Genomic DNA, 27,804 nt, shown 5'->3' on the forward strand with positions numbered 1-27,804 from the left:
TCACCAGGTGCATCAGACACAGGGAGCACAGGCAGGTGAGCTGCACAGGACACACAAATATCCAGCACAGCCCTCAGAACTGAGGCCTGAGCTCTCCAGGGTTCATCTGAGCTCATGCAATAAACCCACTGTGCTCAGAACATCCCAGAGCTGCTGAGTGCTCACAGGACATCTGGGTGTCCTGGAGAGGACAGGACCTTTATCCCAGGCACACAAGTGACCCCTATGCCACTGCAGCTTCCTCTGTTTGGCTATTCTGGTATGAGACCTAATCTCAGGCAACAGTTCTGCTCTGGGGTTTAAATAACTGTGATAACTGCTTCAGTTTGTTCCCATGCTTTGCTTTTATCTGTTAGACTTTCTAAAAACATAACGAGTCTTAACTTGGTCCCTGTTATTTGTAATCTTGAAGCCAAAGAACTTGCATGAAAAATATTAAGAGTATCTACAATTACCCTGTAATACTCCTACTACAGCATGGACAATATGTATTTCCTTCTAAAAAAACATGTGAAGATGGACTATCAAAATCTGCTAAACATTACCATAATCAATTCCATCATATATGAATACCCTCATACATGAATACTTAGGATATTTGGGATCAAACTCAACTGCTTGAGCCTATTTGATAAATTTGCCTGTGACTGAGCCATCAAATTCCAGTAGCTATTTCTGCATTGATATTTCTTGGCACATTAAAATAAAGCCATCTATCATTAATTGCAGAACATTTAAAGGAACAAATGGCAACAGAAATTTCTTATAACGTAGGCAATTTTTAGAACACATTTCAAATTCTGACAGTTTAATCAGGTTACCTCGTTTAACATTATAGCTATTTTAAAAAATCAACTAGGAAGCACTAAGAAACCCTAAACCAACTGACAAACAGTTCCCACAGACCTAAGCATGAAATTCTAACAGATGAAAATGCTGATAAATCTTAAAAATATTCATTACCACCTGCATCAAGCAGAATTTATCACCTGTGAAACAGGAGCTACAGGAAAGCACTTCCTTCATCAGGTGCCCGTGATAAAGCATGCATGAGTTTGCCTGGCATCAGAGCATGTTGTTTCTTCTTCATCTAGAAAGAAAGGTACATCTAAATCAAAATTTATTGACAGAATAGAAAAAGCCACTCAATATGATTGTGTGTGGATATATATATTCAATATATTTGAAAAGTCACCCTCTCTGCCCCTCCAAATAAAGTAAAACTTCCAGTTGATTTTAATGGACCATAGAAACAATGTGGCTTGCAAACAAAATTTACACTTTTCTGCCTCACAGCCATAGCAAGTCACCTGCATTCTAACATCTGAATTGCTGATGAGCTTGTATTTCCCTGAAGGAGGATGCTGCCTTGAATTTACAGTTAGTGGAGGAGAAAAAAATGAACTCTCTAAAACCTTCAGAAAACATGCTCCACAAACAAATACTTGACAAAACAGTTAGAGGTCAGTATCAACAGCCTGTCAGATCAGAGTTCAAAGAGGACTCTTTCTGGTGAGGAAATATCATATTCCTTGGTATTCCTTCCTTCCATATCCTTCCATCTCCTTTCAGGATAAGGACATGGTGTTCAGAACCCCGCCCAGACTTCATCTGGTTTTTTTGAGCTGTCACTGTAGCTGTAACAGAACTTATTACAGAAAGGGTACAGTCAGGGGCTTGGGCACTGTTTGCATGCTTTGGCATGCTACTTTCACTTCAAATCATTTTACAAACTGTAAAAAAAAAAAGTAAACTGGCCCACCTTGACTGGTGTAATTTTAAAACCACCTGAGCACCTCACAACCCTCCCTGTGGCTGTCCCAGTAACACTTCATCAGTTAATGAAGTGCCACTCAGCCATTTCTACAAAAGAGCAGCAAGATGTTCCTGCAAGAGCATTAGCTGCTTTTATTCAGGCATTAGTCATTTGACATCTAAATTATTTTCAAAGTGACTATGAAGAACAGTTATACTTTGTAGACATACTCCCTATTTTTAAAGTAACAATGACTTTTTAATGGCTACAAATGCAAATTTTCATAACTGAGTCATGAAGAGATCTGCACCATTATGTATGAGTGCCTCCTTCCAGCAGCAGATTTTTCTCAGCAATTATTTTAGATAATTTTCAAGTAAGTGGGAAGAAAAATACTCAAATTTCAGATTATTAAAAATAACGAGCTGTGGATTCCCCATCCTGGAAGTGTTCAAGGCCAGGTTTGATGGGGTTCTGAATGACATGATCTAGTGGAAGCTGTCCCTGTCCATGCAGGGGCTTTGGAACCACATGATCTTTAAGGCCCCTTCAAACCCAAACCACTCTATGACTCTGTGATTATATGATCCAGACTTACTACTGATTTCACAAAAGGTGCTTCTGTGTGATAACAATTTATCCATCTGGTGACAGTTACAGTAAGGTCTAATTTTTATCCAAATTTTCATATATGATTACTGATACTACACATGATAATTCTTCCTGTACTATTATCTGATAATAACACATTAGTAGTCTTAAAAGATATTTAATTAAGTTTATCAGCTAGGTTTGTAATTTAAGTGATTTTTAAAGTAAGATTTATATCAGCTGAATACATATTCTGTCATTCAGTCATTGATACAATCTTTTATGTTTTCAGTCCTTGAGGGTTGATGTCAACCCTCTTACAAGCAATAGTATTTCTATGAACCTTATTACATCAGGACCATGCAAAGCAGAGATATTCACAGTGTGAGTAAATTAGATAACTGTATTTTAGGATTAAGATCAATTTGGTACCCAAATGCTAAGTATCTGATGAATATCTGATATTGATCAGATAGCACTTTAAAAACTAAGAAAAGCAGTGATGTGCTGAAGACATGCTTATGATTTAAAAACATTTTTATAAAATATTTGTAGAATTTCCAGTTTATTTGTTTTTCAGCATGTATTTTACAATCCACAGGTGCTAGAGAAGAAACAAGAGGAAGCTATTTAGTCAGGAAACAGAAACAAATCACCACAAGATAAATGAAGAATATGTGGACAGAGGGGAAGAAAGTCAATTGGAAATCGCAGAAGACTGAATTTAGTTCTGGTCCCTGCTTTCAGGCAGGCAGATGTGCCCAACCTGACCTGAGTAAAAAAAGCACAGTAGCTGTAGCAGGCACTGTCATCCTGGACTTGCTCCAAGAGCAGGGGGATTGTGAAGAGAGGTTGTTTGTGAACATAAACTTAGAGACACTTCAATGGGGTCACAGGCAGCTCCAGCAGGACCAGGACATCAGGTTGTCTTAGTAAGTTCCACAAACTTCCTCCAACTACTAACACAATACAAGTGAGCAGCTATTTGTATACTTATTTTCTTCTCATAATATGTTTGATAATATACCTGAATACATATACAGGTTTCCTTACTGATCTCAGTAAAATAAATACTTACATGTCCTAAGGAAAACTTGTTCTACCAGATGCTCCATTCACAGTGGTTCCATTAAGTGTAGATGAAGGTACAGAACTGTCACTCTAAATGCACATCATGTATGCTAGACCAGATTTTCCAGTTAATAGCAGTGCCATTTGCCTTATGACACAGCGTAAATAGCAGAGAAGCTACAAAAAAAAATTTAATGGGTCAGATTACAGGTCTGTCTAGGCACCATTCAGTCCCCAATAAAGACAATACAATGCATCTGCAGAACAAGTAAATGATACTTTCTTTAAGTACTCTTCCAACATTAGGAAGTCTGTATTTTGCATACTGCCATACCAGCATTGCTCAGGTAGGTGCAAAGTTGAGGCTGAGGTGATGAGGATGGCCAAGACAGCAGCACAGGTTCCTCACTTAGGGCAGTGAAAGCATTTACAGAGGTTTGGGAGCATCCTTCCCCAGCAGTAAGACCTCACACAGCATCTGCAGTCACTACTGCTGCTGCTGAGAGAATGAGAAAACTAAACCCAGAAACCTCTACCTTAAACCACGGGAAATGCCACCAAGTTCAATGGGACTGTTCAATGTAAGCACGTAAAAATAAAATTAATACATTCCTAACTGACTCGTTAAGTTTTGCTGCACAATAGCAGGAAATATGTAAATAAGTATTTTTATTGTACTACCTTCCTGCAGGTTCTGTTTTACAAGCCATTCTATTTGTCGTCTACCAACATCCTCAGTACAAGCTTCCAGCGGAGCATAACCCCAGATATATTTTTCCCTCCGCACTAACTGCTTGACCAGCGGCTGTCCCGTTTTCCCAGGCGAGGTTTGTGCGGGGGTGAAGGGGCTGCAAGGCCGGGCCGCTCCGCCCTGGGGGTGCCCCAGGCGCGGGGCCCGCTCCCTCACGGCCGGGTCCAGGCCGCGCCCGGCGCCGAGCCCGCCGCACCGGCGCCCCCTGGCGGCGGCGGGCAGGGCCGCGCCCGGAGCGCCTCGGTCAGACTCGCCCCCACACAAAAGCAAATAAATTAATGACTTTATTTAATCTACTTTGCTTCTGGGTATTACTGCGTTCTTTCAAAAATCAGTGAAAAGCGATTTCGGGGAAATGCTGTAAAGAATCTACCACATTCAAACCTATATTTAACATTTATCGGATGAGAAGTATTGGGTAGTGTCACACTGTACTGCTGAACAGAAAACACAGATGTTGTTCAGAGGGCTGTTTTAATTTTTTTCTGAAAGTCAAGGTCATTTTTCCAAGATCTTTGGTTTATAGGCACGGCTCAGCCATAATTACTTCGTCTTCTTTCAATCTATCAATATAACCAAACTGCCTACGAGCATCCCCCAAAAAAACACAAATATTTATTTGTAAAAAGTCCAAGTCACATCACTTGATGCAAGTTTTCCCTTTTCAAAAAGGACTCCGCTCTCAGCTATGGTTATGCAAATCCACACATTCAAAACCAAGACATATTCCTGATCTATAGCAGCATTGTTATTAACAAAATGTTCTCTCTTGTCCTTTTCAATTTCTACTGACATCCCAAAGATTTCAGATTAAAATGAACTTCAATGAATGATTCAATTAAAAATATAAGTGCTGATGTTTAGTGATTATACAGGAAATTTTAAAAAATGGTCAAAGGTTAAATAATACTGAAAGAAATGAAGAGGCGTGATCTATCAGATTATACTGAGCACCAAGAGACTCATCCAATGCATCCAATGCATCATTAGCAGCATATAGAAAGGGGATTTGTAAATTCCATAAATGAGGCACCTCAGAACTGCTGCCCCAAAGAACTTACTGAAGACTGAAGGAAGTCTTTGAGGAAAAAAGATACTACAGAGCAAAGAAAAACAGTCAAAAAAAGATATGCCTAGCATATTTACTGTACTTGCTCCATGAGCCGTAGGAAAGGATACCGTATCAAGCAGAAATAAAAACATATTAACAAAAAAATTCTGACGACCAACATTACAACAGCTGTTTCACAGTAAATCATGGTTTAACTTTTCAGAACGTGCTTCTGATACTGACAACCATCCCTGCTGCCTCCCACAGACACCACGTCAGAGCGGCGTGCAGGAGCACACGGCAATAACAAATGTCAAGAACTTTTAAAATTGGCTTAAGCAAGAGAGATGATTAGCTGCCTTTTTAAATCGACATCACTTGCACATCCGTGACTACCGGAGGCGGTGTACCTCCACACATCCAGCCGAACAACCCCGCACCACCATTCCCGGGGATGCGGCGCTCCCGGGGCCCGGCCCGGCCTCTCCGCGCCCCGCCCCGCGCACGCGCGGAGCCGCCGCCGCCCGTCGCCCCATTGGCCGCGCTCCCCGCGCTCCGCGCCCCGCCCCGCCCCGCCGCTGCCGCGCAGGCGCAGTCGCGGCCCTTTCGGGAAGGTTCTGTGTCGCACCAGCCTTTCCTTCCTCCGCCAGGGAAATCCTGTCCGGGTACGGGCCGCCCGCAGCCCCGCTCCTCTCCGCCCCGCCCCGCCGCCGCACGGGCTCTTCCCCGTCACCGTGTGCAGCCCGCGCCCTTCCCCTCACAGCCCGCCCGCCTCCCTCTACAGCCGCCTGCCCGCCCCCCGCTGCCGGGCCGCGACTTCCCCCCGCCCCGGTCTCTTGTTTGTCCCTGCCCCGAGCTCAGCCGGTGTCGAGCCCTGGGCCGGCCCCGCAGCCGGTCCTGCCCCGGGGACATGCGGCTGTGAGGGGCAGCCTCATCAGCATCATCCGTGCAGCGGGGCCATGGGGGCCGCTCCCCTCGCCCCCCTCCCAGCCCGGGCCCCCCAAGGTCGGCGGGCGCCCGGCGTCCAGCGGGGTCGGACCGCTGTAGGTTAGGGGGGCGCAGGTGATGGTCCTTCCATTGCTGAGGTGCCGGCCTCGCCTCTTGCAGCTACCTGGAGGTTCTTCTCCTTGAGACGGGTTCTAACTGGGAGCGCAAGGGCGGAATAGACGGCTCCGAGCCGCAGAGTGGGACAGAAAGGACTGCCAGGAAGATCTTCGTGCCTGCAGCGCTGCTGCCAGAGTTACAGAGAAACCTGCGCCTCTCCTCTCTCTTTCTTGTGATCACCTGGAGAGGAGAGGTGAGTTGTCTTTCCCTCTTGTCGCGCAGTAGCAGTGGAGAAGTAGGCTAGCTTGCAAGGTGCAGAACTTGTTCAGGACGGCTTCAAGCTGGCTGGCTGCTTGGTTTGTTTTACTTGAGACTCAGCCCTATGCAAAGGCCCGCTGATGGAGAAAGAGATTAGCACCGTGTTAACCGCGCGGTTCTCTCTCCTTTGCTGCAGTGCCCACTTTCACCGCTGCCTCCTGCTCTGCCTGCTCCTGCTTTCAGCATGGTAAAGAAGAACACTATCCCTGATGGGTAAGTATCCCTCACACTAAGCAAGAGGCAGGAGCGGGCATCCCACAGAGAGGGGCACTGACTGCCCCAGGCGCTTTCTTGCCTCAAGCGTCTTCACCACCTACAGACAGGTTAAGGTAGGTATCTTCTCCAAGACAGGAGCAGCCCAGCCATTCATTCCCCAGGTGAGTATAATGCTCCAGCCTGTCTGTAAACACTTCTCCTTCACCGGCCGCACACAGTTCCTTCTTCCTAATCTTTTTACTCCCAAGTGTGTTTACTTGGGAAATGGGAGAGTAGTCCATACTCCTGGCTACTCGTGTTTGCTACTAGGAATGGCCAAAGAGTTGATAAGATGGGAGCAGGTGGTTGCATGCACAAGATCAAGGAATATTTTTGTGAATTCGGATCCAGAAACATCTCGTGGTTTTGTTTCTAACAAGAGTATGACAGAAATGTTGTATCAGCAAAAATAATCCCAAATTATTCTAAATGCACTATACAGGCCTTGCAATGACTTGATTGGAGTGCATATGTGGACCACAGAATGATGTCAATTAAAACAGATACAATTCTATTCTTCAGCTCTAATAAAGCACAAGCAAAGAAGTCCAAATTAAGAGTTTTAACCTATGTGTTCTTGATGGCATCTGTACAAACTTTTGGATAGGAGGGTATGCTGAGATAACAGCACACTGTAGTGGGGCAATAACTTGCAGTTTATACATTATTTGAGGAAAGAATTACATTGTGCTGGTTTCAGGGGGACTATTAAGTAGGTTTATTAAGAGCATTCTTAGGAGGAGTAATAAGATAGAAAAAACATGCACTCCTGTAATATATGTTGGGCCAAAAACCAGTAAATAAAAACAAAAGATGAACAGAATTTAAAAAATAAAGAAGCGGAAGAGTTTGCATGGCTGACAAGCTCAAGGATTAAAATTAGAATAAACTTTTAAAAAAACCTGTTTAAACATGTCTTTATCTGAAAATTTCTATGCAATTTCAGTTACATGTTAGATGTGAGCTAAAGTGGATTAGTTTTTAAACAGTGATTCAGAAATTGGAAAACAATTAGTTGCCCTTGCTTTCTTCATCCTTGGAAATTGTTACTAAAACTTTGAGAATCAAGTGCTCGTTTCTCCTTTCTTATCCCCCCCTCGCATTTGAACTGGAGGAGCTGTGAGGTTACACGGATTTCTTAAGTATGGAAGAATCCATGGACTGTACTTTTGACTTCTTCAATTGGAAACTAATACCTTTCAGGGAGAGAAACAGCTACTGTCAAATATTTGGTTATAAAGTTAATATCACCTTTTGACAAAGTGCCTGATACTGAAGTGCTTTCAAGTTCTCCAGATAGTTTTTATACTGCTAAGAAATAAAGTTAGACATCCACAGTAACTGGGGTTTGGCAGTAATGAAGTTGAAGGCCTTGTCAGCCCCTCAGTCTCATGCAGCAGGATGTGGATGTCACCCTTGTGCTAGCACAGCATGTTCTTCACTGTCAGTTCAGTAAGCCAGGAAGACACAGAAGTGAACCCTGGAAGGGACTTAAGGAGACTAGTTTGAGTCTGGGTCATCCTGCATATGCAATTCACTGGCCCCACAAATAGGTGTTGGCAGAAGTGGGATTGTGGTACCCTGGAGCATAAGGACAAGTGCAGACAGTGCAGACTGTGGAAGCACAACCTCAGTCTCCATGTTGTAATAGCAATACTCTAACTCTTTGGGTTTAATGGTTCTGCAAGAGATAAGGAGAGTGACACTAAATACTGGCATCTTTTGTCTTCCTCTTAGTGCCTCAATTTTTAACACTTTTAATCCAGACTTCATTATGCTAATTCAAGCAATACAATAAATTGGGGGTTTCAGTTAAGGTGGTAAGTAGAAATAGTGCAACTAAACAAGAAATGGTGAACCTTTTTTTAGGACAAGGGGTAATGACTTTAAAGATGAAGAGGCTTACATCAGATGTAAGGAAGAAATTTTTCACTATAAAGATGTTGATGCACAGGAATGGATTGCCCAGAGAAGTTCTGGGTGCCCTTCCCTGCAAGTGTTTTCAAGGCTGGTTGGATGTGTCTTTGAGCAACCTGGTCTAGTGGAAAGTGTCCCTTCCTGTGACAGGAGAGTTGGAACTAGATGATGTTTAAGGCTTCTTCCAACCCAAGCCATTCTATGGTAGAGGAAATTGTATTTCTTTTTTACTAGTAATGTCTTGGAGCAGAGCTATGGTGTAGTGTCCACTGCAGTCTTAAACCTACAAAATAGTGCTGGCACTAATTTTGTAGCAAAATGAGACATCAATGTAAAAGAGGGGTTCAAGTGACTCCTTGCACTGCAGTTTCCACATGGAGTCAAGTTCTGGTTCTTCACAGTGTCTGAACTGGTTTTAACCTTCAGTAGTTGTATACTCTAATGTTTTAGTGAAGAATCAGACAGTCCAAGCTGCCTAACAAGTCACAAAATACTATGATGTTTTTACAAATTTATACTCATTTGTGCTTCAGCATCCAAAATCCTGCTGTGTGTATAATTACATAAACTCCAATTTTGAAGAGCATCTGCAGAAATGTCACCTTCTGGCAAGTTTCCCTTGAATAGTATAAAAAATACTGAGTGGGGTCTTTTTGTTAGAAGGGCAAAGCTGAATTATTTTTGCCAATCCACTATAAATATACTTCTTTAACTGATTTTTTTCTGTCCAGACTTAAAGCATCAGCATTTTCATTTAGACAGGAATATTAAATACTGTGGCATAATGGATTGTGCATGTTCAACAGTGAGGGGGAGAGAAGGATGATATTTTATTTGTAAAAGTATTTCCTATCATCAGTTTTGAATCTAGTGTCTATAGAGGTATGGAAGTCAATTGGAAAATCAGGCTGCATGTATATCATGCAGTATCAGTGGCCAAAAAAAGGGAAAAGAGGTTCCAAGTAGTATTTTCTAAATGGTCTTGCTAGAGGTGACAGTAGTTGTAAAAGTAAATCTTACAATGAATCAGTTCTAAACCAGAACATTTTACTGGAAATTAAAGCTTCCATATGACCTTAACAATGTTAATGTCAAAATAAATTATGAGAAAAACACTTGTTCCATATCTGGCTATATTATTTAAAACCAAAGCAGATAAAATATGCAGCTGGATGTAATCCATAATCAGTTTTCTTCATGCCCAGCCTGGTTTCCACTCCTCTGTTGCTCTTAGTCCCTGGTACAGGGACGATGATGGTGCCAACTCGTGTGATAACAGCTCTGACTCCTGCCCTTCTTGCTTCCACTCACGTTCAAGCAGGACACAGATCACGTGTCACAAGTCTCACTCACACTGCTAAAATGCTTAGGTGAGGCTTTGCTCCTGTAATTGCTGTTTATGTGACCATGTGCAGATGATCACGTTGGATCATTCTGCCTTTATCTGTACTTACTCTGTAAGAGTTTGACGTTCCTTAGTCCAGGCCACTTTTAATTCCCAGCCATGTTCCTTTGTTGAAAACAGAAGAAATGTGAACTTATCTCTGTGGCTAATCTTTGGTTAATTTCAATCTGCTGGGTTTATTTTTAGTTCTGCAGAGTGTGCTGAAATTTCCTTTTTAAATACCATTTTAAAGATAACATGGAACACATACCCTTTATGTTTTTGATGAAAAGTGCCTTCTGCTCATTTTCTACCATAGAGCTGTCAGCAGCTTTTGAGTTTCTTGCTGATTGTGCAGATAAATGCAAAAATTCTGTGTAGATTTTAAGTCATCCAGCTACACCTTGTTAGGTTATAGAGACAACTTGCACTTGCAGAAGAAGAAATAATAGTTCAGAGTTTAGAAAGTAAACCTCTTTGAAGGTAAAATTGATCTGCTGATTGACTTGTTTTCCTCTTCAGATAATGCTTTTCATCCTTTTTTAAAAACTGAAATCTCTGAAATACTATATATGGAGAGCTTTTTCAGCACAATGCAGAACTTGTGCATACCAGCTCTTTGTGGTTTTCGAATTACAGGTGTTTTGAGTGTTGTAACAAGTCTTCTTATTGGTGATTTGTGATAAGTTTTGTTGTGATGGAATAGTCTCTATTTTTCAAAATGGTGAGAGAAAGTTCAATCAAGAGTGTTTCTTTGAAAAAGAAGCATATTAAAAAGGAAACATTTTTGGAAAATACTGAGTATCTGTATTGTTAATGAAAGTAAACTTTGCATTTCATTGTCAATTAAATGATTGATGTGTGCCTATGGCAACTTTTTTAAGGTGTTTGATTCAGTCAGGTTGAAAAATGCCCACCAACTACAACAATACATTTTTACCTGTTGAACTTTACACATCTGCTTTGCCTTATATTGATGCTACATGTTTGTAAATGTTATTCTGCCATTTTGAGGAGAGGAATTTCCTGAAGTTGAAGAAGAAGGAAGGAAAAAGATTCTTTTCAAGCGTCCTGATGATACTTTGAAACTGCTTCATGGAATAATTGCAAATCTGGGGACCTAATTAGGCTTTATGATAGCAGCAGTTTTTATGTGCTTTGTGCTGAGGGTGTCCTCTGTTGAATCATGCAACTTGAAATTCTTTAAAATGTAATATTTCAATATTTCTTTCCTTCCAGATGGCGGAGTTTGACACCAGTTGGACAGCCTATTCCAGGAACGAGATTTATTGCATTCAAAGTACCTTTAAAAGGGGTATGTATAAAAGTAACTGCAAATTGGCTGTATTAGTTAAACTGCAAAAGCAATAAAAAATAGCATGACTATACATGCAAATTTCAAGAAAGTTTTTAAAAAAATAATTTATTCAGATTTAAGCCTTTCAACCATCTGGCTTTTAAAAATAATATTCTATATTTTTTATTATTTTTCTTTATTTCTGATGTTACACTTTTTATTTATCTTTTAAAAATAATCAAGCTTCTAAATCAATCAGCATACTTCATTTGATAACTATTAAGTGTCTAAATTCATAATCTTATTAAATATCTTTTCATGGCTGTTTTAAGAAAATCATATGGAAGAGTTTATGATATGAATAACAGTCTAGGCAATGTAAGCCAAAGTATAATTTTATGGAAATTAAGCACTCATTGAAGGATACCAGCCACTGCAGAACTTGTAAAACTATAGATCCAAATTGGCAATTTCATAAGCAAAAAGTTTCAGTGAATCTGGTGGGAATGTATTATAGCTAAAAAAAGAAGTCTTCATAGATTTCTCCTATTTTACTAATTAATTAGTTTATGAAGTACTTTTATTAGTATTTCCTTTAGAGTCTTGCTTGCTTGAAGTGCCATCCTAAGCTATTAAATACACTGAGTTAAATCTTTAAATTCTTTGTTTCTACAATATGTGGAGGTTGTGTTGTAGAGACTGTTCAGTTCTTTAGTGCCTAGGCCTTTTTGGAGGCATAGGGCAAATTAGTGTTAATTTATACCAAAGGGCAAATAGGACAAGTGCAGCATAAATTGACTTCTACAAGTCCTTGCTTTAGATACGGAGAAAATAAATGTTTCCAAGCACTTTTAAAGTACAGTGGTCTGACATAACTCTAGCAGTTAAAGGGAAATGTTCTGTCTAAGCTTTTGTCTTCAGATTGCTCTCTAGTATCCATCCACAAAAATTTTGGTTCTTTGGGTATATTACTACCCATTATGTTTTCAGTCGCCATTCAGTTCAGTTTTATTAGGAATGACTGAAGTGAAATGCAGGATTTGCTTCCTGCAGCTGCCTTTACAGCTTTAGGATGATGGATTGGTTCCTTGGACACCAAGGGTGTCATACTTAACATGTCATGTTCTCCAAGATGTGGATGGATTGTACAGCAGTTGTGTGATTTTCCACCAAGACTGCCAGTCAACAAATCAAGCTGTGGATATAAAATCCAGTAGAGTTATAATTGGCTTCTTTACTCTTGCCACAAGGACCACTCCACATCAGCCTGTTACTCATTTCCTGTCCTACTGATCTCACTGGGGCGTAGATCTGTGTTCTGGGAAGCTGTCTTGGCCAGACATAAAGTCTGGTACCCAAGGATGCAAAATCTGTAACATTTCTGTCCCTTCAGCTTGTTCAGTTTCAACTATGCCAGACAGAGAAATGACAAGTCTGCCAGAGACTGTGTGCTTGAAGGCCACAGAGTTTGTGGCAGAACACACATAAAATGTGTGACTGGCTTTGCAGAGGTGGTCAGTAAATCTGTCTGAAAATGCTGAAGACCTGATTGGTTGTAGTTTGTTGAAAGTCCTATTATTTATTAAATTGGTGGAACAGACCTCTTAAATATGCAGCAGTTTGCTTCTTTGCTGTGTATTAGGAACTTGATTGGTGATTTCTTCCAAAGGGAGACAACATATTTTCAGTATTTGAAGATACAGGGTTGTCATCTTAGAAGATGTGCTGTTAGTAAAGATCATATGTTTACTTGGAAGGATTTTCTGTCTTTCCTTTCGCATCACCATTATAATGCTAACAGTAACTTGTAGTGTAGTAAGAATTGGGCAAGTTCTTTCCCATGCCATTAGGAGGATTTTTAGAATTGGTTTGGATTTCTCACATTCTCAAAGCCCTATTAAGCACCTAAACTACTGAATAGTCAGCAAGAGTTTTTCAGAAAATTCCAGAGCCTTTCGAAACATAGTGTTTCGTAACACATATAACTGTCTACTTAATCAATATGTTTGGAGATACCTTATTTTTGTAAATTACATTCCTCCTCAGTTTCTGTCATGTCATATAGTAAAAATTCTTTAATATTCTACCATAGACCTTTTGCAGATTCACCTTTGTCACCTCAAAGTTGTTAAATTCAGTTTCTTAGACTAAGAGTCATTGCTGAGTAGCAGTGCCATAACTGACTCATGTTCATTTTGTTTAAATTTCTACAACATCCACTTTTTTCAGCAATGCACTGATGTCTGAAATACACAGGACTGAATACTTTATTACTTCCTTTCTATCCTCCTCCTCCTTTTCAGCTCAAGCTTCCTAATCACATACCAGCTTTGATATGACTGCCCTGCTGTTTATTCTTTACTTCAGTTTCCTGTCTCTATTTCCAGACTCAAGTTCTTGCTAGCATTTTACATTAGAATCTGTACAGTCAAAACAAGGAATGGTTAGTTACCCTATAGCATCTGTGGTTCTAAGAAGTATGTGGTCTGTGGCTGCCTTCCTTTCCAATAGTTCTGAGTCCAGTCTGTTGAATTTCTTGTTGACAAAGGAACTGACAGGTGGTTGAGGCTGCTGCATCTTTTGCCACTGTCTTTATTGGTTCTGGCTGAGCCTGTGTCAAAAGGCTCTCACAATGGACAAGTGCACTGTTCAGAGAAAATCCAGTCTTGAGTATATGAGCCATTTTCATACCTAAAGTGAAGAACACATTTCAAAAACCACAGCTACAATAGGGTGAGTAAACATTTTTCTCACTGTTTGTCAAATGAAATGAATTATTCATTATCCACCAACACACAGCTTTCTTAGTCACGATATTTGGTCTTACTTAATATTCCCCAGTGCTAAATGATATGCAAGTACACTCTGTCAAGAGATGAAGAAGGGATAAAAATGTCTGCACAACATTTGTGGGAAGAAAGTTAAGCCTTTAGAAATGAACTCTTGTGTCACAATTTCTTATGTTTTATATGAAATGCACTTCTAGTTTTGAGTTACTGTGCAGGACAAAATTTGGGGGAAGTAGATTGTAGTGTTTTGCTTTTTGGTGTGTTTAGTTATATAAAAATCAATATATACATGCTGCAGTTTTCAGAATTTTTGTGTCTGTCAAGTTATAGCTAATTTCAATAACGTTTGTTACACTGTACAAGCAGAAATGCATTGCCTTGCATTTTCATCTAAATAGGAATACATAAATTTTTGCTTTCTTTTTGGTTCCTCTTACCTGTATAATACATGGATGTGGTTCTGATAATTAAACACTCTCTTTTAAATATTGATGTTTCCTAGTACTAATTAAAACAGCTGAATATTACAAATGTCTTACTATTAGAATGTAAAAAGAATATGTTTCTTTTCCATTTTCTTTTTAGGCAATTAACCAGAGGCTTACCCCAACCCAGAAATTTACACCAAAAGACTTAATTGCTGCAATGAAAGCCCTAAATGTGGAGCTTGGATTAATTATTGATTTAACATACACCACCCGATACTATGAAGTTAAGGTAACAAAAGCCTAACAAAAATGTGAAATAGTTTCTGCAACTTTTGTTTTAAAGTGTTCATACATTTTCTTACCTTGAATTTGGATAGACAAGCTATCTAGACTACTTTTATGTCTCCAGTAGAAAATAAATGTTTTATCACAGAGGAGATAGCTCATTCTCCCAGCTAGTTGCATTTATGGCTGATTAGTATTATGGTAACTCAGTAATGGATGAAGATTTCAGTGCCAGGCACTGCACAAAAAGTGCAGAAGTGTTGTATCCTGTGTCCTGAAGATATTCTCATTTATTCCTAGCTAGTTCTTTTTACTGATCCTCAGTGAAATCCACTTAAGAAGGTGTACATTTTTAAACTACTTTATCAATTTAAAAGTTTTTGCCTGGATGGTTCAAACAATTGTGATTAATCAGCCTCCTGTTGAAAAGGAGAATAAATGACATTGTTATATCAAAATGCAAATCTTTGTATGCACATGGGCTCTAGGAATTAAGGGAGTGAATTTTTGAGTGTGTACATGGTTGTGGGTAGGAGGGACAAATACTCCTAATAATTGAAAAATGGGTTAGAATGGAATGCCAAGAAACTACTCACTACTCCCTTAGTTAATGTGCAGCCTTATTAGTAGGGATAAATAAATCTTATGTGGAAACTGTTCCTTGTCTGACATGGTCTTTAATGTAGAAATGTTAGTGGTAGTTTCTGAGAGTTTATTTCTATAAAATTGTGTCGAGATTGTTTTCAGTTCCTATTCAGGATTTGAACAACTGGTTTACATTGTCATTATGTTGGATACTGATTAAGGTTTCTCATTGTTGCAAGACTTCAGTATTTTTTACCATTGCTTTTTTCTTCTTTTTTTTTTTTTGTTAGGATTTACCTAAAAGTGTGCAGTATAAGAAACTTTACACTGTTGGACTGGAAGTCCCTGATAATGCTACTATCCTACAGTTCAAAAAGTGGGTCAGAAAATTCCTTTGGGAAAATGCAGGAAATGGTAAATATCAGCATCCTGTACTGAAAAAAACTCACCAAAATTTTATTTCAGTACTAACCATGTCATTTACTACTTTCAATATTCAATAAAATGTATGACACCAGGGAACTCGGGCTTGGGCTTTTTGCAGCACTTTCCACTTCATTATCATGATAAGATCCATTATGCAAACCTCTGTGTATCTTTTTTTTCAATCAAAACACGTTTTTTTTCAAAAATGACTGGTAACTTAAACGTGCTTCCTAATAGTGTTACATTTGTATTATGTGTCAAAGTAACTGCAGCAAGGCCTTCCTCCGTGTGACCCAATTGTTTACCATCAGCTGAGTGAGTGTTGGAGCTGCCTGCCCATGGTGGGTGCTTGGAATAGCACTGGGTCTCTGATGGCACTGGGCACTGATCTGTGTGAGCAGCTTCAGTCTGATGTAGTGTTCTGTGCCTTAGGAGTCCATTATTGCCCTCAGATCTGAGCAGTTCTTGAAAATCTGATTACAGACCTGGTGTCGGTGTTTCCACAGTGTGGCTGTGCTGCTGTTTCAGTGTCTGTGCTACAGGACAGTTCTTGGCTGAGATTAGATAAGATGCTTTTTGTGAAAATAATTTAATGTGTGTTTTGCTATAGTGTGTTTGTAGCTTTAAGCTTCCCACTCCTTTTGGTAATGAGCAGATTAGGCAGATTTTACCTGTTTGTTTATCCAGTAATGGTGGACCATTCTTTCATGCCTTTTTGTGATGTTTGTTGTGGTTCCTTTGGCATTCTCTTTGAGAAAGTAGAGATATTAACTGCCCAAGTGCATACAGTTTTTACTGCAAAGCGTAACCAGGGTCTTCCTGTAGCTGATCAGTTGTTTTGTGAAAAAGTTCTGACCTTAATTTCAGATATAAGAGCCTGAATTAGAACTGCTGGGAAGATGAAAAAGTATAAGAAAAAGCCTTTGTGCTTGCTCAGGAAGTTAGTTCTTCCTTTGCTCTTTTTTGGCTTAAGGAAATTACCTGGTGATTATTAGTTTTCTTTTGGTTTGGATCTAGTGCATTTTTGTGTGATAGAATAGTGTGTATCTGAATCTGATCTTGAGAGAATCAATTCTTGATTTGTTACTGGATGTTGACATGCAGTTATAGCTTGTAAGGGCATTTTGACAGAGCTTATGTAACTTCTGACTTGAGAGAACTTTCCTCCTTGTAATTTGGCCTCTGTTTTAGATAATCCCTAAAATATCTCAGAATTCCTTTTACAAATACTTTTTAAGAAGGTGGTTCTTTTTTGGTGTTTGAGTTGTTAGGACATCAACTTGGAATGAATTTCTGTGGCAATTAGACTGTCGTGATCTGTGGCAAACACATTTTCTCTCAGTTATATTTTATGTCATTCAAAAGTTTATCAATGTCCTGTTTCAAAGACCATCTGTCACTACTGTCTCTGCCAAAACTCTGTTCTTCTGATGATGATCATTTTTCTTCAAAAATCTAGCCTAAAACTTAATCAGTTATGCATTTATTCTTCTACCAGCTTTGCCCTTTATTGTTGTTCTCTGTCCCCACTATTACATTCAGTATCTCAGATTGGTTTTACAGACTAAGACAAGCTTCCTTCTTTTATGAACAACATAGTAGCCCTTTCTATATACATATTTTTTTTTAATTGTTTGTTTTTCATTACATTTCAATATGAATATAAATAGTCTGGATGGGGTTTTACCAGTGCCTTGCATGACTGTATTAGAGTTTCTTTGTTTCTGTCATTTGAAACATTCTGGCAATAGTAAGTTATTCTGCTTTTTAGCCTTTGGCCAATAATATTTTTAAAAAATATTTCTGTAGAGATTACTGATCCTTTTTCCCTCCATGTATTATGCTCCTAAGCTTTTTATACTTTCAGGTGCATTATGTGTAATTTAAGTTCCTCAGATCTACATTTGCTTGTTGAGATTTGCTTTCAAACCTGTATTTTATTCTTTTTCTCCTGTTACTGCAATGGCTGAGGTTAGGTGCTTTACCTGCCATCGCTCTCTTTTTTTCTACATTCTGCAGAGTCAATCTCAGCCATCACAGGTTTGGAAGTAGTGAGCTAACAGCTGCTGGAGATCCAGCATGGAGAGGACATGTGTCTTATCTGGACGTGTCTCTTGTTTTACAGGCATGACAGTAGAATTTGTAAATAGCCAGCATTATTTATTAGTACTTTGCTAGAAAAGCAGAGATTTTTTTTTGTAAAAAAAAAAAAGTTGTGCTAGCTTTCTATTAATTTCACTTTCTGGATTATTAAAGACTCTTTCCTTTTTTGACAGAGAAACTCATTGGTGTGCACTGTACTAACGGAATTAATAGAACTGGCTATCTTATATGTAGGTAAGGCTGTATAAAAGCAGAAATTATTCTTCACAAAAAGTAACATCCTTATATTACTCTCTATTCCCTTTGGGACAATAACATAGTCATACTTTTCTTCAGGTATCTTATAGATGTTGAAGGCTGGGATCCAGAGGCAGCAATTCAGGGTAGGTATATATTTTGAACTAAGGCACATGTCAGGTTGTACTTTACAATTACTAAAAACTCACAAATACAACAATTCTGTTTTAGTATCTTTTCAGCAATTGCATGTGCTGACTTATATAGAAGATTTTATAGCCAACTGTTGATTCTATTCCAGGCAGGACTTGAGCAATAGCAGATTGACAGCATAGGGGGAGTATGTTTTAGCTGCTTAATTTTTTTAGTTTTACTTGAAAGAGTTTTCACTCATAGTTTGTTACCACTACTAGTTTCAGGGGTCTTTTTCAAAAATGCTGCAATGAAGCCAGCTTGCTGAAATATTTAATACCAAGTTAGAATTGTTTCAAATTCAGCATCTCATGTGGAACAGAAACTTGCCTTTCACATTTTTTTGGCTCAGTTTGACCACATTTCATGAGACTGTATTTTTTTCTTTTCTCTAGCATTTGGTGATGCCAGAGGTCACCGTATGGATGGCCTTGTGTATCTCACAGATCTCAGGACGCAGCCCATGCGAAGGTGAGCAAAAGCTTTTAGTTGTGTGCTTGAGATCTTCCAGTATGTCTCCTGGCATTTTTAAAAGTTCATTTCCAGTCCTAAGCCAAAATACTTCCCTCTTAAACCTCTAATATGAAACTACACATAGATGTAAAACGTCTGTGTAGTAGTTTGTGTATTATCAGATGAATAACATGAAGTGCAGGGTACTTTGTTCATCTTTCCAGTGTATATGGTTTGAAAGATTGTTTTTAATCTGACAGCTACTACTGAACATTGTTGTGCTTTTATCATACTGTGACAAGTGTATGATGTACTAAGTCTGTATTCTCTCAGAAACGGAAAGGAGCCACTGCAAAGGTGTCTTTGTAAGCTCTGTGATCTGTCTGCTGTTGTTGGCACTGTAGAACAAGATACTACAAAAAAAAATGGTAGAACGGTTTTAAGAATAAAAAATATAGAAAAGTGGAACATTGTTCTTGTCCCCTCTGTTCACAGTAGTTGTATCTCTGATGATTAAGAACATTATGTTTATCATCGTCTTCCTAAAGTATTGTGCCAATGATGCCTTGTAGCAGTAAATGAATTTTAAAATTAATACCTGAGTGATTTGTTTATTTTCCAGTTAATTGAAGGTCCTTTGTTTTGCTCTTATTGTTGTTTCATAGTCTGTGCAAGATTAAGTTAGAGTCATGTCGGATTTTAAAAATAAATTTACGAGATTAATATTTTCTGAGTTGTCTGTAGAGTTTACTTAACATGAAATTTCTGTCATTCAGAACTGAAGAATTGTATGGGAGTGGGTTTTTTCTCTGTCAATAGTATGCTTTAAAAAAGGAAGCTTATTTGAGATTTTTTCCCCCCCTTAGTAACCTTGGAATGGATGTATGGGATGCAGATGAAGATATTATCCCACCACCACATGCAATGGAAGGATCTGTAGAGCGGTTCCCAACTGAAGATTTTCAGGGGTAATAGGCTGAAAAATGGAATTCAAAACAAAAAACCAAACAACCAAAACAAACCAACAAAAAAACACAAAAGAATTGTTTCTTATTGAAAATACCATAGATACTCAAAAGAGATTTTATTAATATAGCCTATCTATGTAAAATGTATTTACAGAATTTGACAAAACAGCAACAAGATATGGCTGAGAAAGGGAATGTATGCTGTTAGAAGTCTGTAAGTAATTAGTTCACTTAGGAAAATGCAGTTTTACTTAGCCTGTCGTTCTTCATTGTTCTACAATAATCTGCAGTTATTTTTAATTAATTTTGAATCACTGGTTTTGCCTGTTTAACAAGTACTGTAGAGTTACAACTGAATGTTTGTCACAGCTTCTGCTTTAACACTGAGGGTTTTATAATCTTACATACAGTTTGGATTATTAATAATTTTGATACCTTAATATTTGATGAAGGTCTTTCATATAAATTCTTGGTAAAAAATGAATTGTTTTCATTAATGACTTGTAGCACTTTTAAGGATGATATTCAATACTTCTTAACAGGTCTGGGAAAAGATTAAGAATTTATGATGACCACTCTCACAATGATTTGCAAGGACAGATGCAGCTGCGAGATTTTGACTTCGTTAATAAGGGGCCTGGACAAAGACGAAGGCCATTTCATGACCATCAAACTCAGGATGAATTAAGAGCATCAGTGCAGATGAGAAATTGGGACTACAACAGGGGACCAGAACAAAGAGCCTTTACTGATCACCAGTTTTATGATGATTATCAAGAAGACACGCAGCTGAAGGACCTAGACTTCAGTAGCAAGGGACATGGACAGAGTTTGAGACCTTTTCATGGGCACCAGTTTCATGATGATTTGCAAGCAGACAGGCAGTCTTTTGACTTCAGCAGGGGACGGGAGCAGAGGCAGAGATCCTTTCCTGACCATCCATCTCCTAATGATTTCCAGGAAGACAGGCAGTCAAAGGATTTTGATTTCGGTGGCAGGGGCCGTGGCCAGAGGCGAAAACTGTTCCGTGACCACCAATCTCATGATGAATTTCAGACTCAAATGCAGTTAAAAGAATTGGATTCTGCCAGTAGAGGTCCTGGCCAAAGACTAAGATCCTTCCATGACTACGAGTCACATGATGGCTTGCAGTCACAGATGCAATTGGGAGATTTTGAATTTGTTAAGAGGGGTCGTGGGCAGAGGTCGAGACCTTTCAATGATCACCAGCCTCGTAATGACTTAAAAACAGAGATGCAGCTGAAAGATTATGATAATAAAGGTCCTGGACAAAGGTGCAGACCTTTTCATGACCCTCAGCCTTATGATGGCTTACAGGAACAGACTCAATCAAAAGATTTTGATTATGGTAATACAGGGCACGGACAAAGGCCAAGACCTTTTCATGATCATCCAGGCCACAATGACTTGCCACGTGAATGGTGTTCAGACAGGTAAAGCATCCTTGAGCTGTACGAACAGAAATAGAGAATAAAAGTGTAAACCTCAGCAGTTTTAACTTAAATGAAGTAATTTTTAAAATATTTTTTAAAAAAATCAATCATCCTTTTTCTATATAAATGATCAGTTCATTAACTTTTCTTGTTTTGACTTACTTGACTTAGGGTTTGATATAAGCTGGAGTGTTGCAGCTTCAAAAGCCAGTGTTTCCTTAATTAGAAGGTTGTGCGTCTTTAAAATTTGTGTTTCCTTTGCCTTTTAGTCAGCTTGAAACAAAACTCTTGTCCTACTTTGTTTTGTACAGAAACTTATGCTAAAAAGAAGGCCTCTGGACAAAAGAGGATATGAAATTTTATTTATGCCTTCAGCCAAACAGATAAACAGGAGTGCTACAAAGAAGTTTGATTTGCCTTTGTTTATCCCATGAGTTAATAATTTGTTAGAAATCTGCTTCAGAACTTGCATTATATTCTCACAGATACATACATCACTTACTAATAAACCTATAGGGTTCTGACATATTTCAAAATACCTTTAATATTGCAGAATGTATTTCAGATTCATTGGACGAGTTAAATTTGATTTGTTTCATTGTACAGCTAAAACAGAGAATGTTATTACAGTGAAGCATATGATTTTGAGGTATTAAATGAATACAGTTATTTCCATTTTTATTAAGTAATCTATTTTAAAAGAAGAAATATTTTATTTCATTTGATCTGTATTTTTCCCCAAATCTTACAACTGTCTTCCTAACATGCAATTCTTTTGGTTATTTGTAGAAGTCAGTCCTTTCCTTCCCACGAAAATGTACCAGAACCTCATTTCTCCTCATCTCCTTCACTTCACAGAGATTACGGGTCTGATAATGATGACTTTAACAGAAATTACAGGTAAGTGTCAGATATCATACATTGTTTTCTGACTTACCTTTGTAGTATTACTCCCCCTGTTTCCAGCTCAGAAATACAAATTAACTGCACAGTGTAAAAATCTGTGTTAATATTTTTGCTTAAATGCAGTTGAACCCATTGGATCTGAGCACTGAGCAAATTAATGTGACTAATTTTTCCATTGATACTGAGTTTTGAGTGTTATTATTGTGTGAATCTCTGACGTAATCATTGACATGGCAAGCACAGTTCAAGCTAATGAACTACATAACATTAAAATGGTGTGTCAGTGAGCAAAAAAGCAAAGCACAGATGCTATATTTAACTCAAGTGCTGTGTACAATGAGCTGAGGAGTTTTACTGTGCAGGGTGGGCAGACACTGAACTGGGTTACCCAGAGCCATTGTCCCACATCCTTTAAGAATGGACATAGCCCCTGTACAAACTCATCTAATGAGACTTAGTTTGAGTGACCCTGGCTACTTCTAGAGATCCTTTCCAGTCTGAGTGAATCTATGGTTCAGTAAGGGAGAAGATTTTAAAATTTTAAAGATTCTTTTGAATTGGCTTTATACACCACTTACTTTACCAAGCAAGGAAGGTATTTAAGAGTAAAGAGAATTGAAATATAAATATATATATATATACAGTGTCTGCATTTTTAGACCATTCCGTGTGTATTTTATAGGAGAGTGAGTCTTCTATTGCAGAAAAATTAATAATTAAAATATTTTACAAAATACATTATTGCCTGTTGAGGCTATGTACTAGAGAGCTATTGTTACATATTGTACACAAAAATGAAAACACAAACTTAGGAAAAAAGTCCCCTAGGTAAAGATATCCTCAGTAAACCAGTAATCTTAATTGTAAACAGCACTTGAAACAAAACTTCATCTAGTAGAATTACTTAGTGTAAAGAGCTGTAATTTTAATCACTAGAATTGGAAAGTTAATACAAACAAGTTTGCAATATCCACAGAGAGGATTTTAATTTCAGGGGTTAAAAATGAGAATGAGGGTTTGAATTGTTCTTTCAGTGTTAGACACAGTTCATTTCTAGTGGTGGCCGTCAGCAATAAATCAACTGCTTTGTTTCTATGAATTTCACTGTTCATATTTGTTCTTGCAGTAATCGACCACATTGTCCTGAAGACAATAGGAGAGTGCATCCCTCAGAGGAATTTCATAGAGGAAAAAACAGATTTGCACCATACTCTGCACGAACAATGCACCCATCTTCATCCATACACCAAGAAGATAGTTCAGTAGACTATGAAAGAAAGCATTTTCAGGGTGAAACTACCAGAAGCATGGAACAAAATAAAAGATTACCAGTTGTAACAGTTGATTACAATTATGGTCTGCCACTAGACTATGGACCTGAAGAGGATGAGAGATCCCATTATGATTTACCACCAAGAGACCACTACAACTGGAACTGAACAAAAAGGACAATGTTTGCTCAGCTTAGAATTGCTTTCACCCATTTTATTTTGTATTTGGACCAATTTTTTTTAAAGCAAATTAGTTAAATGAAAATTTCAGTAGTAAAGTACAGGTCTCTATTGTAAGATTAGCTTCTACTGATATTTGGGTCTTTAAATTTATTAGGCTGTATTTGTTAAGTGTCATTGGAGACAATGTCTCTGTACACATGGAATTAAAGCAGAGATGCAATTTTACTTCCTTTTAGTAAAATTGCAACCCTGAAAGAAACAAACCCTTAAAACAAACAACTTTCTGAGTGATTGTGTTTGTTTTTTGTTTTACAGTTCTTTAAAATATATGTGATTTCCAGATGCATAATAAAACACTGCACTATCAGGTAGACTAGCATTGCAAGTATAGGGAAAATACTAGAAATGGATGAAGCCAGGTTATGTACAGTTTTGAAAACAGAACTTTGAATTACTGCTAAAAGTCACTGCAGCACCATAGTTTACTTCCATATTATCTGTACCATCCACTGAACTGACCTAGTTGCATTCTTTTCATAGCAGAACTTTTCCCAGATTGCTAAGAACATGTAAACAATTGGAATTTGAATATTCTAAATGTCAAACTTGCTTTTCAGTAATTGGAATATTTCATCCTGATTGTGTATTTTTTCCTGATCCCTTAGGTTATCTATGTTTCAGAACAGCCCACTGCAGGTAAATTTCAGCAGTTTCTCAGCAACAGATCCTAAGGAAGGTAGGTCATGTATGTCACCTTCACTGTCTCGACTGGCCAAGGACACTGGTGCCCATGTACTTGCACCTCCTTGTTTGTCAGTCACATCTGCCCCAGTCCTCAGTTCTGTTGTTTACTAGTTTCTTCTCACAGCAGAGCAATGTAATCAGAACAGCAAACTTATTTCTTCAGGTGAGCTCCTTTTAAGGGTCATGTATTGAGCAGTCTCCTGAACTGCCTGTGGCTCTCACAAAGGCAGTGCAACAAACAGTAACTGAATTTATGCCAGCAGCTGCCCAGTAGCCCCTAGAGCTCCTGCTGTGGATAAGGAAATCATTCCCTAGGATAAAAAACAGTATTACTATTACACTTAGGTAAATTGAAATAGCTACAGCTTTCGTTACTATTACATTTTAACGAAGTAATGCTTGAAAAGGCATCACAGTAAATAAGGATAAAGGTCAAGCATTATATTAAACAATTCAATGCAGGCTACTTAAGTCATACAGTTAAGACACTGCCTTAAAAGCAAAGCTTTAAAGCATCAAGCAAGAGAGTCTAGGTATACTCTAGAAAACTGGGGAAAAAAAGTGTTTGTACCAAAACCCAGAAAAGTTTTTTTTGGCTTTCAATGGCAGCATAAAACCCAGATTTCTGAATTCGTGGTTCTGTACTAAATAAGAACTAGATTGGAGTATCTTGTAACTCCTGTTGTTTGGTAACACATGCAAACAGTTCCCCAAGTCAAAGGACTCCACAGGTATAAATTCATACTGCAAATGCTTCATTGCCTGTGCAACTGGTAGAACAACTTTGGCTTTGTTCATTGTACAAAGTAAATAGTTTTCTCATTTTCACAGCAGCTTTGTATTTCCCATTAAATTGTATTTGCCATCAAATCTGATGGTGAGCTTCATTCATGTGGTCTCAGGAATGAAGCCCTGTCTATATAAACCAGTTGTGGAACTGAACACTAAAAGTCATGAAAAGGCATTTGTTCCTTCACTTGGCTTTCTTTTTTTTTTTAACTTGAGCTGTAAGATGAGAATCTTTATCTACACTTCTTTATTTGGAAGCAAGAAAGATCTGCAACATGGGCTACTATAGATCCTTTTAAAAAATCAACAAAAACCACCCTTCCTGGCATTTTCCAGCAGGGACTCAAGAATTACAGACTGATACTATAAGCATTTGTTTGAGGTTTTTTCCTACTATGTATGCAATATTCATAAAGTGAATAAAGAGCAGAAAACATTTGCCCTTTCTGTTTTGGGGTTTGTTATTTAGGATTGCAGTGACCCTAGAGTCAATCCTTTGCTACTTCAGACTGGAGAGCTGAAAAGCTGCTGCACTGGAAGGCTCAGTGAAGAAGAAATATGGCATAAGAAGTTAAGATCAGCAGCAGCTCTTACCAGCCCTTGTCAGTTCCTGCAGGACCCTTTGAGGGTCAGGTGCAAACAACCAGGTGGGGCAATTCTGTTATCTAACAAAACAAATGTCACTTTGCTGCCTATGTTGAATGCCTCTCTTCAGGGAATATTGTTAGACATGATGTTTCCACAAGTGGTTTTGAGAAGTCTGTATGGAAATAGACATTGTTTTGTTTGTGTATTTATTTATTTATAATTTAGGATAAGGCTCTCCACCCTCTTGTTCCTAATGGAATTATGCAGAACTAAGCCCACATAATGTGTTATGAACTCCAGCTGACATTTATTTCAAATTCCACAGATTGGTTCATCACTGTGTATTCACATCTGTACTATTTAATTGCTAATTAAATTCACATGATAGAGAATGAAATTAAATGTTTCTTGTTTTTAAAGGGAATACTACATTACAGCAGCACTCATAACTAAAACACAATACTTTTATTTATTTCACAGTTGTATGAAAAGGCCATAAAATTTTGTTGGTCTCTTTCATGTATGTTCTCAGCAAACACAGAACTAGCTGTTGTTGTTGTATCACAGAGCATAAAAAGCCAGATAGTGTTGGTTTCCCACTGCCCTGAGTGTGAAATTCTGAAGAAAAACACAAGAATACAGAAAATTCAGACTGATCATGAAATTATTTAAAGAAGTTGTAACAGTTCTAATATATAGAAATGTTGAACTCAACTCTCAGAAAACTTTTCTGTTGCTGTCCTGATGTCTTGTTTTCATAGGATTTTTATCAGATGGTGAAGCCTTCATGCCAGCTTGCTCTGAGCTGTGATCATCCTGAGTTAGGAAATGTTCAGGTGATTCCTGGAAAACCCTGAAAATTCACATGAGCTTTGTGTAGAAGGCTGATTCCCAAGAATGGCTTGGGAAAAGAAGAGGTCAGCTCCAACAGGAAACCAGAACACAAGGATAAAACTAAATTTATATGTAGTAATCTAACTGAATGTGTACAGCATTCAGTTTCCTGTGTGAAGAACAAGGTTACCTATGAAAGGGCTAGAAAGGTTTGCATGTGATTGTTTTTTCTCTCAGCTGAGGCAAAAGGTAAATGACCTACAAGAAGCCACAAGTGTAATTGGGATCCTTCCCTGTTTATTTGCTCTGAAGTAACTGCTAGCAAGCTGCAGGCTTTCTCTTTGTGTGTGCAAGAATGATCAGTGATGTTACTCATCTGATCTGGGGGGCACTGCTCAACCAGTGTGCTGGGACCAGCAGTTCAGTGACCAGAGCAGCATCTTCTCAAAGATCAATTCTTTCTTAAAAGAAAGAATTCTTATGTGAAGCATCCAGAAATGCAGGCACCCAAAGGTCATTTGTGGCCTAAGAAGCTGCTCAGTGCTAAGAAGGAAGGTATCCCCCATGTGGGGTTTAGCAAGGAGATAGGAGTCTTTGGCTGCTGTGAAGAGCAGTTTATTTAAAATGTGTGTGCAAACTAAAAGCAATAGCTTCCAAGCTGTCACCAACCACAGAGCTTGTTTCCTCTCCAGGCTGTTACTTGCTCCAGTTGTCAGCAGACTGTGCCTTACTGGTTCCAGTGGACAGCAATTACCAAACCAGCAGCTCCCTTTCTTCCTCTTGTGGAGAGCCAGAAAAACAGATGACAAAAATGAACCAGGTGAGGAAACAACTTGATTGTTTGTCCTCCTGAGATGAGAAGACAATGCAGGGTTTGTGGGGAAAGGACAGGAAAAGTATTGTTTTAAAAAAGAAAAATGAAGGAGGGAAAATGAAAATGCAAGTGTCAGGGGGAGAGAGTCACCATTGTGAGGGAAGAAAGGTGCAAAAGGTGCATGTGTAAAAAGCTGGTGAAGGATTAGTGGATATAAAAAGAGGACACATGCTGGAGGAGCAGTTCCTGGCAACTTCTTATCTGGGTCTTCTGAGCTGTGCATGTGTGAGCTGATGTAAATAACAGTTATCAAAAAATAC

General features: G+C 38.6%; 1 protein-coding gene and 1 long non-coding RNA gene across 12 annotated transcripts; one reads left to right on the plus strand and one right to left on the minus strand.

Moving 5' to 3' along the window:
- Window positions 1-843: 843 nt before the first annotated feature.
- Window positions 844-4,340, minus strand: LOC132076499 (uncharacterized). The gene is made up of 3 exons (XR_009418929.1): window positions 4,100-4,340; window positions 3,426-3,595; window positions 844-1,090 (listed from the first exon to the last, which is right to left on the minus strand). It is a non-coding gene; the product is annotated as an uncharacterized LOC132076499 (long non-coding RNA).
- A 1,500-nt stretch (window positions 4,341-5,840) lies between these two features.
- Window positions 5,841-26,238, plus strand: LOC132076497 (uncharacterized). Of its 11 annotated transcripts, none has more exons than XM_059477609.1 (13): window positions 5,841-5,885; window positions 6,328-6,517; window positions 6,719-6,795; window positions 11,378-11,453; window positions 14,810-14,941; window positions 15,813-15,936; window positions 18,225-18,285; window positions 18,388-18,434; window positions 18,876-18,951; window positions 19,800-19,901; window positions 20,444-21,355; window positions 22,145-22,255; window positions 23,388-26,238. In XM_059477609.1, exons 3-13 carry the CDS (start codon window positions 6,767-6,769, stop codon window positions 23,698-23,700), a joined length of 1,983 nt encoding a protein of 660 aa, XP_059333592.1. In that variant the 5' UTR covers window positions 5,841-5,885; window positions 6,328-6,517; window positions 6,719-6,766; the 3' UTR covers window positions 23,701-26,238. The 11 variants fall into 11 exon arrangements, with proteins under 11 accessions (XP_059333592.1, XP_059333593.1, XP_059333596.1 ...); XM_059477610.1 differs by lacking the exon at window positions 5,841-5,885 and adding an exon at window positions 6,083-6,225; XM_059477613.1 differs by lacking the exons at window positions 5,841-5,885; window positions 6,719-6,795 and adding an exon at window positions 13,984-14,168 and having other exon boundaries at window positions 6,177-6,517.
- The last annotated feature ends 1,566 nt before the right edge of the window (window positions 26,239-27,804 follow it).

Source organism: Ammospiza nelsoni, chromosome 8, assembly GCF_027579445.1.
Source record: "Ammospiza nelsoni isolate bAmmNel1 chromosome 8, bAmmNel1.pri, whole genome shotgun sequence".
Classification (NCBI taxonomy): domain Eukaryota; kingdom Metazoa; phylum Chordata; class Aves; order Passeriformes; family Passerellidae; genus Ammospiza; species Ammospiza nelsoni.

Bases quoted from the DNA above. Each gene is read 5' to 3' on its own strand.
- LOC132076497 (XM_059477609.1), top strand. From the start codon at position 6,767: ATGGTAAAGAAGAACACTATCCCTGATGG. The intron at 11,454-14,809 runs GTATGTATAAAA...TTTTCTTTTTAG, and splicing joins TCAAAGTACCTTTAAAAGGG to GCAATTAACCAGAGGCTTAC. The intron at 21,356-22,144 runs GTAAAGCATCCT...GGTTATTTGTAG, and splicing joins CGTGAATGGTGTTCAGACAG to AAGTCAGTCCTTTCCTTCCC.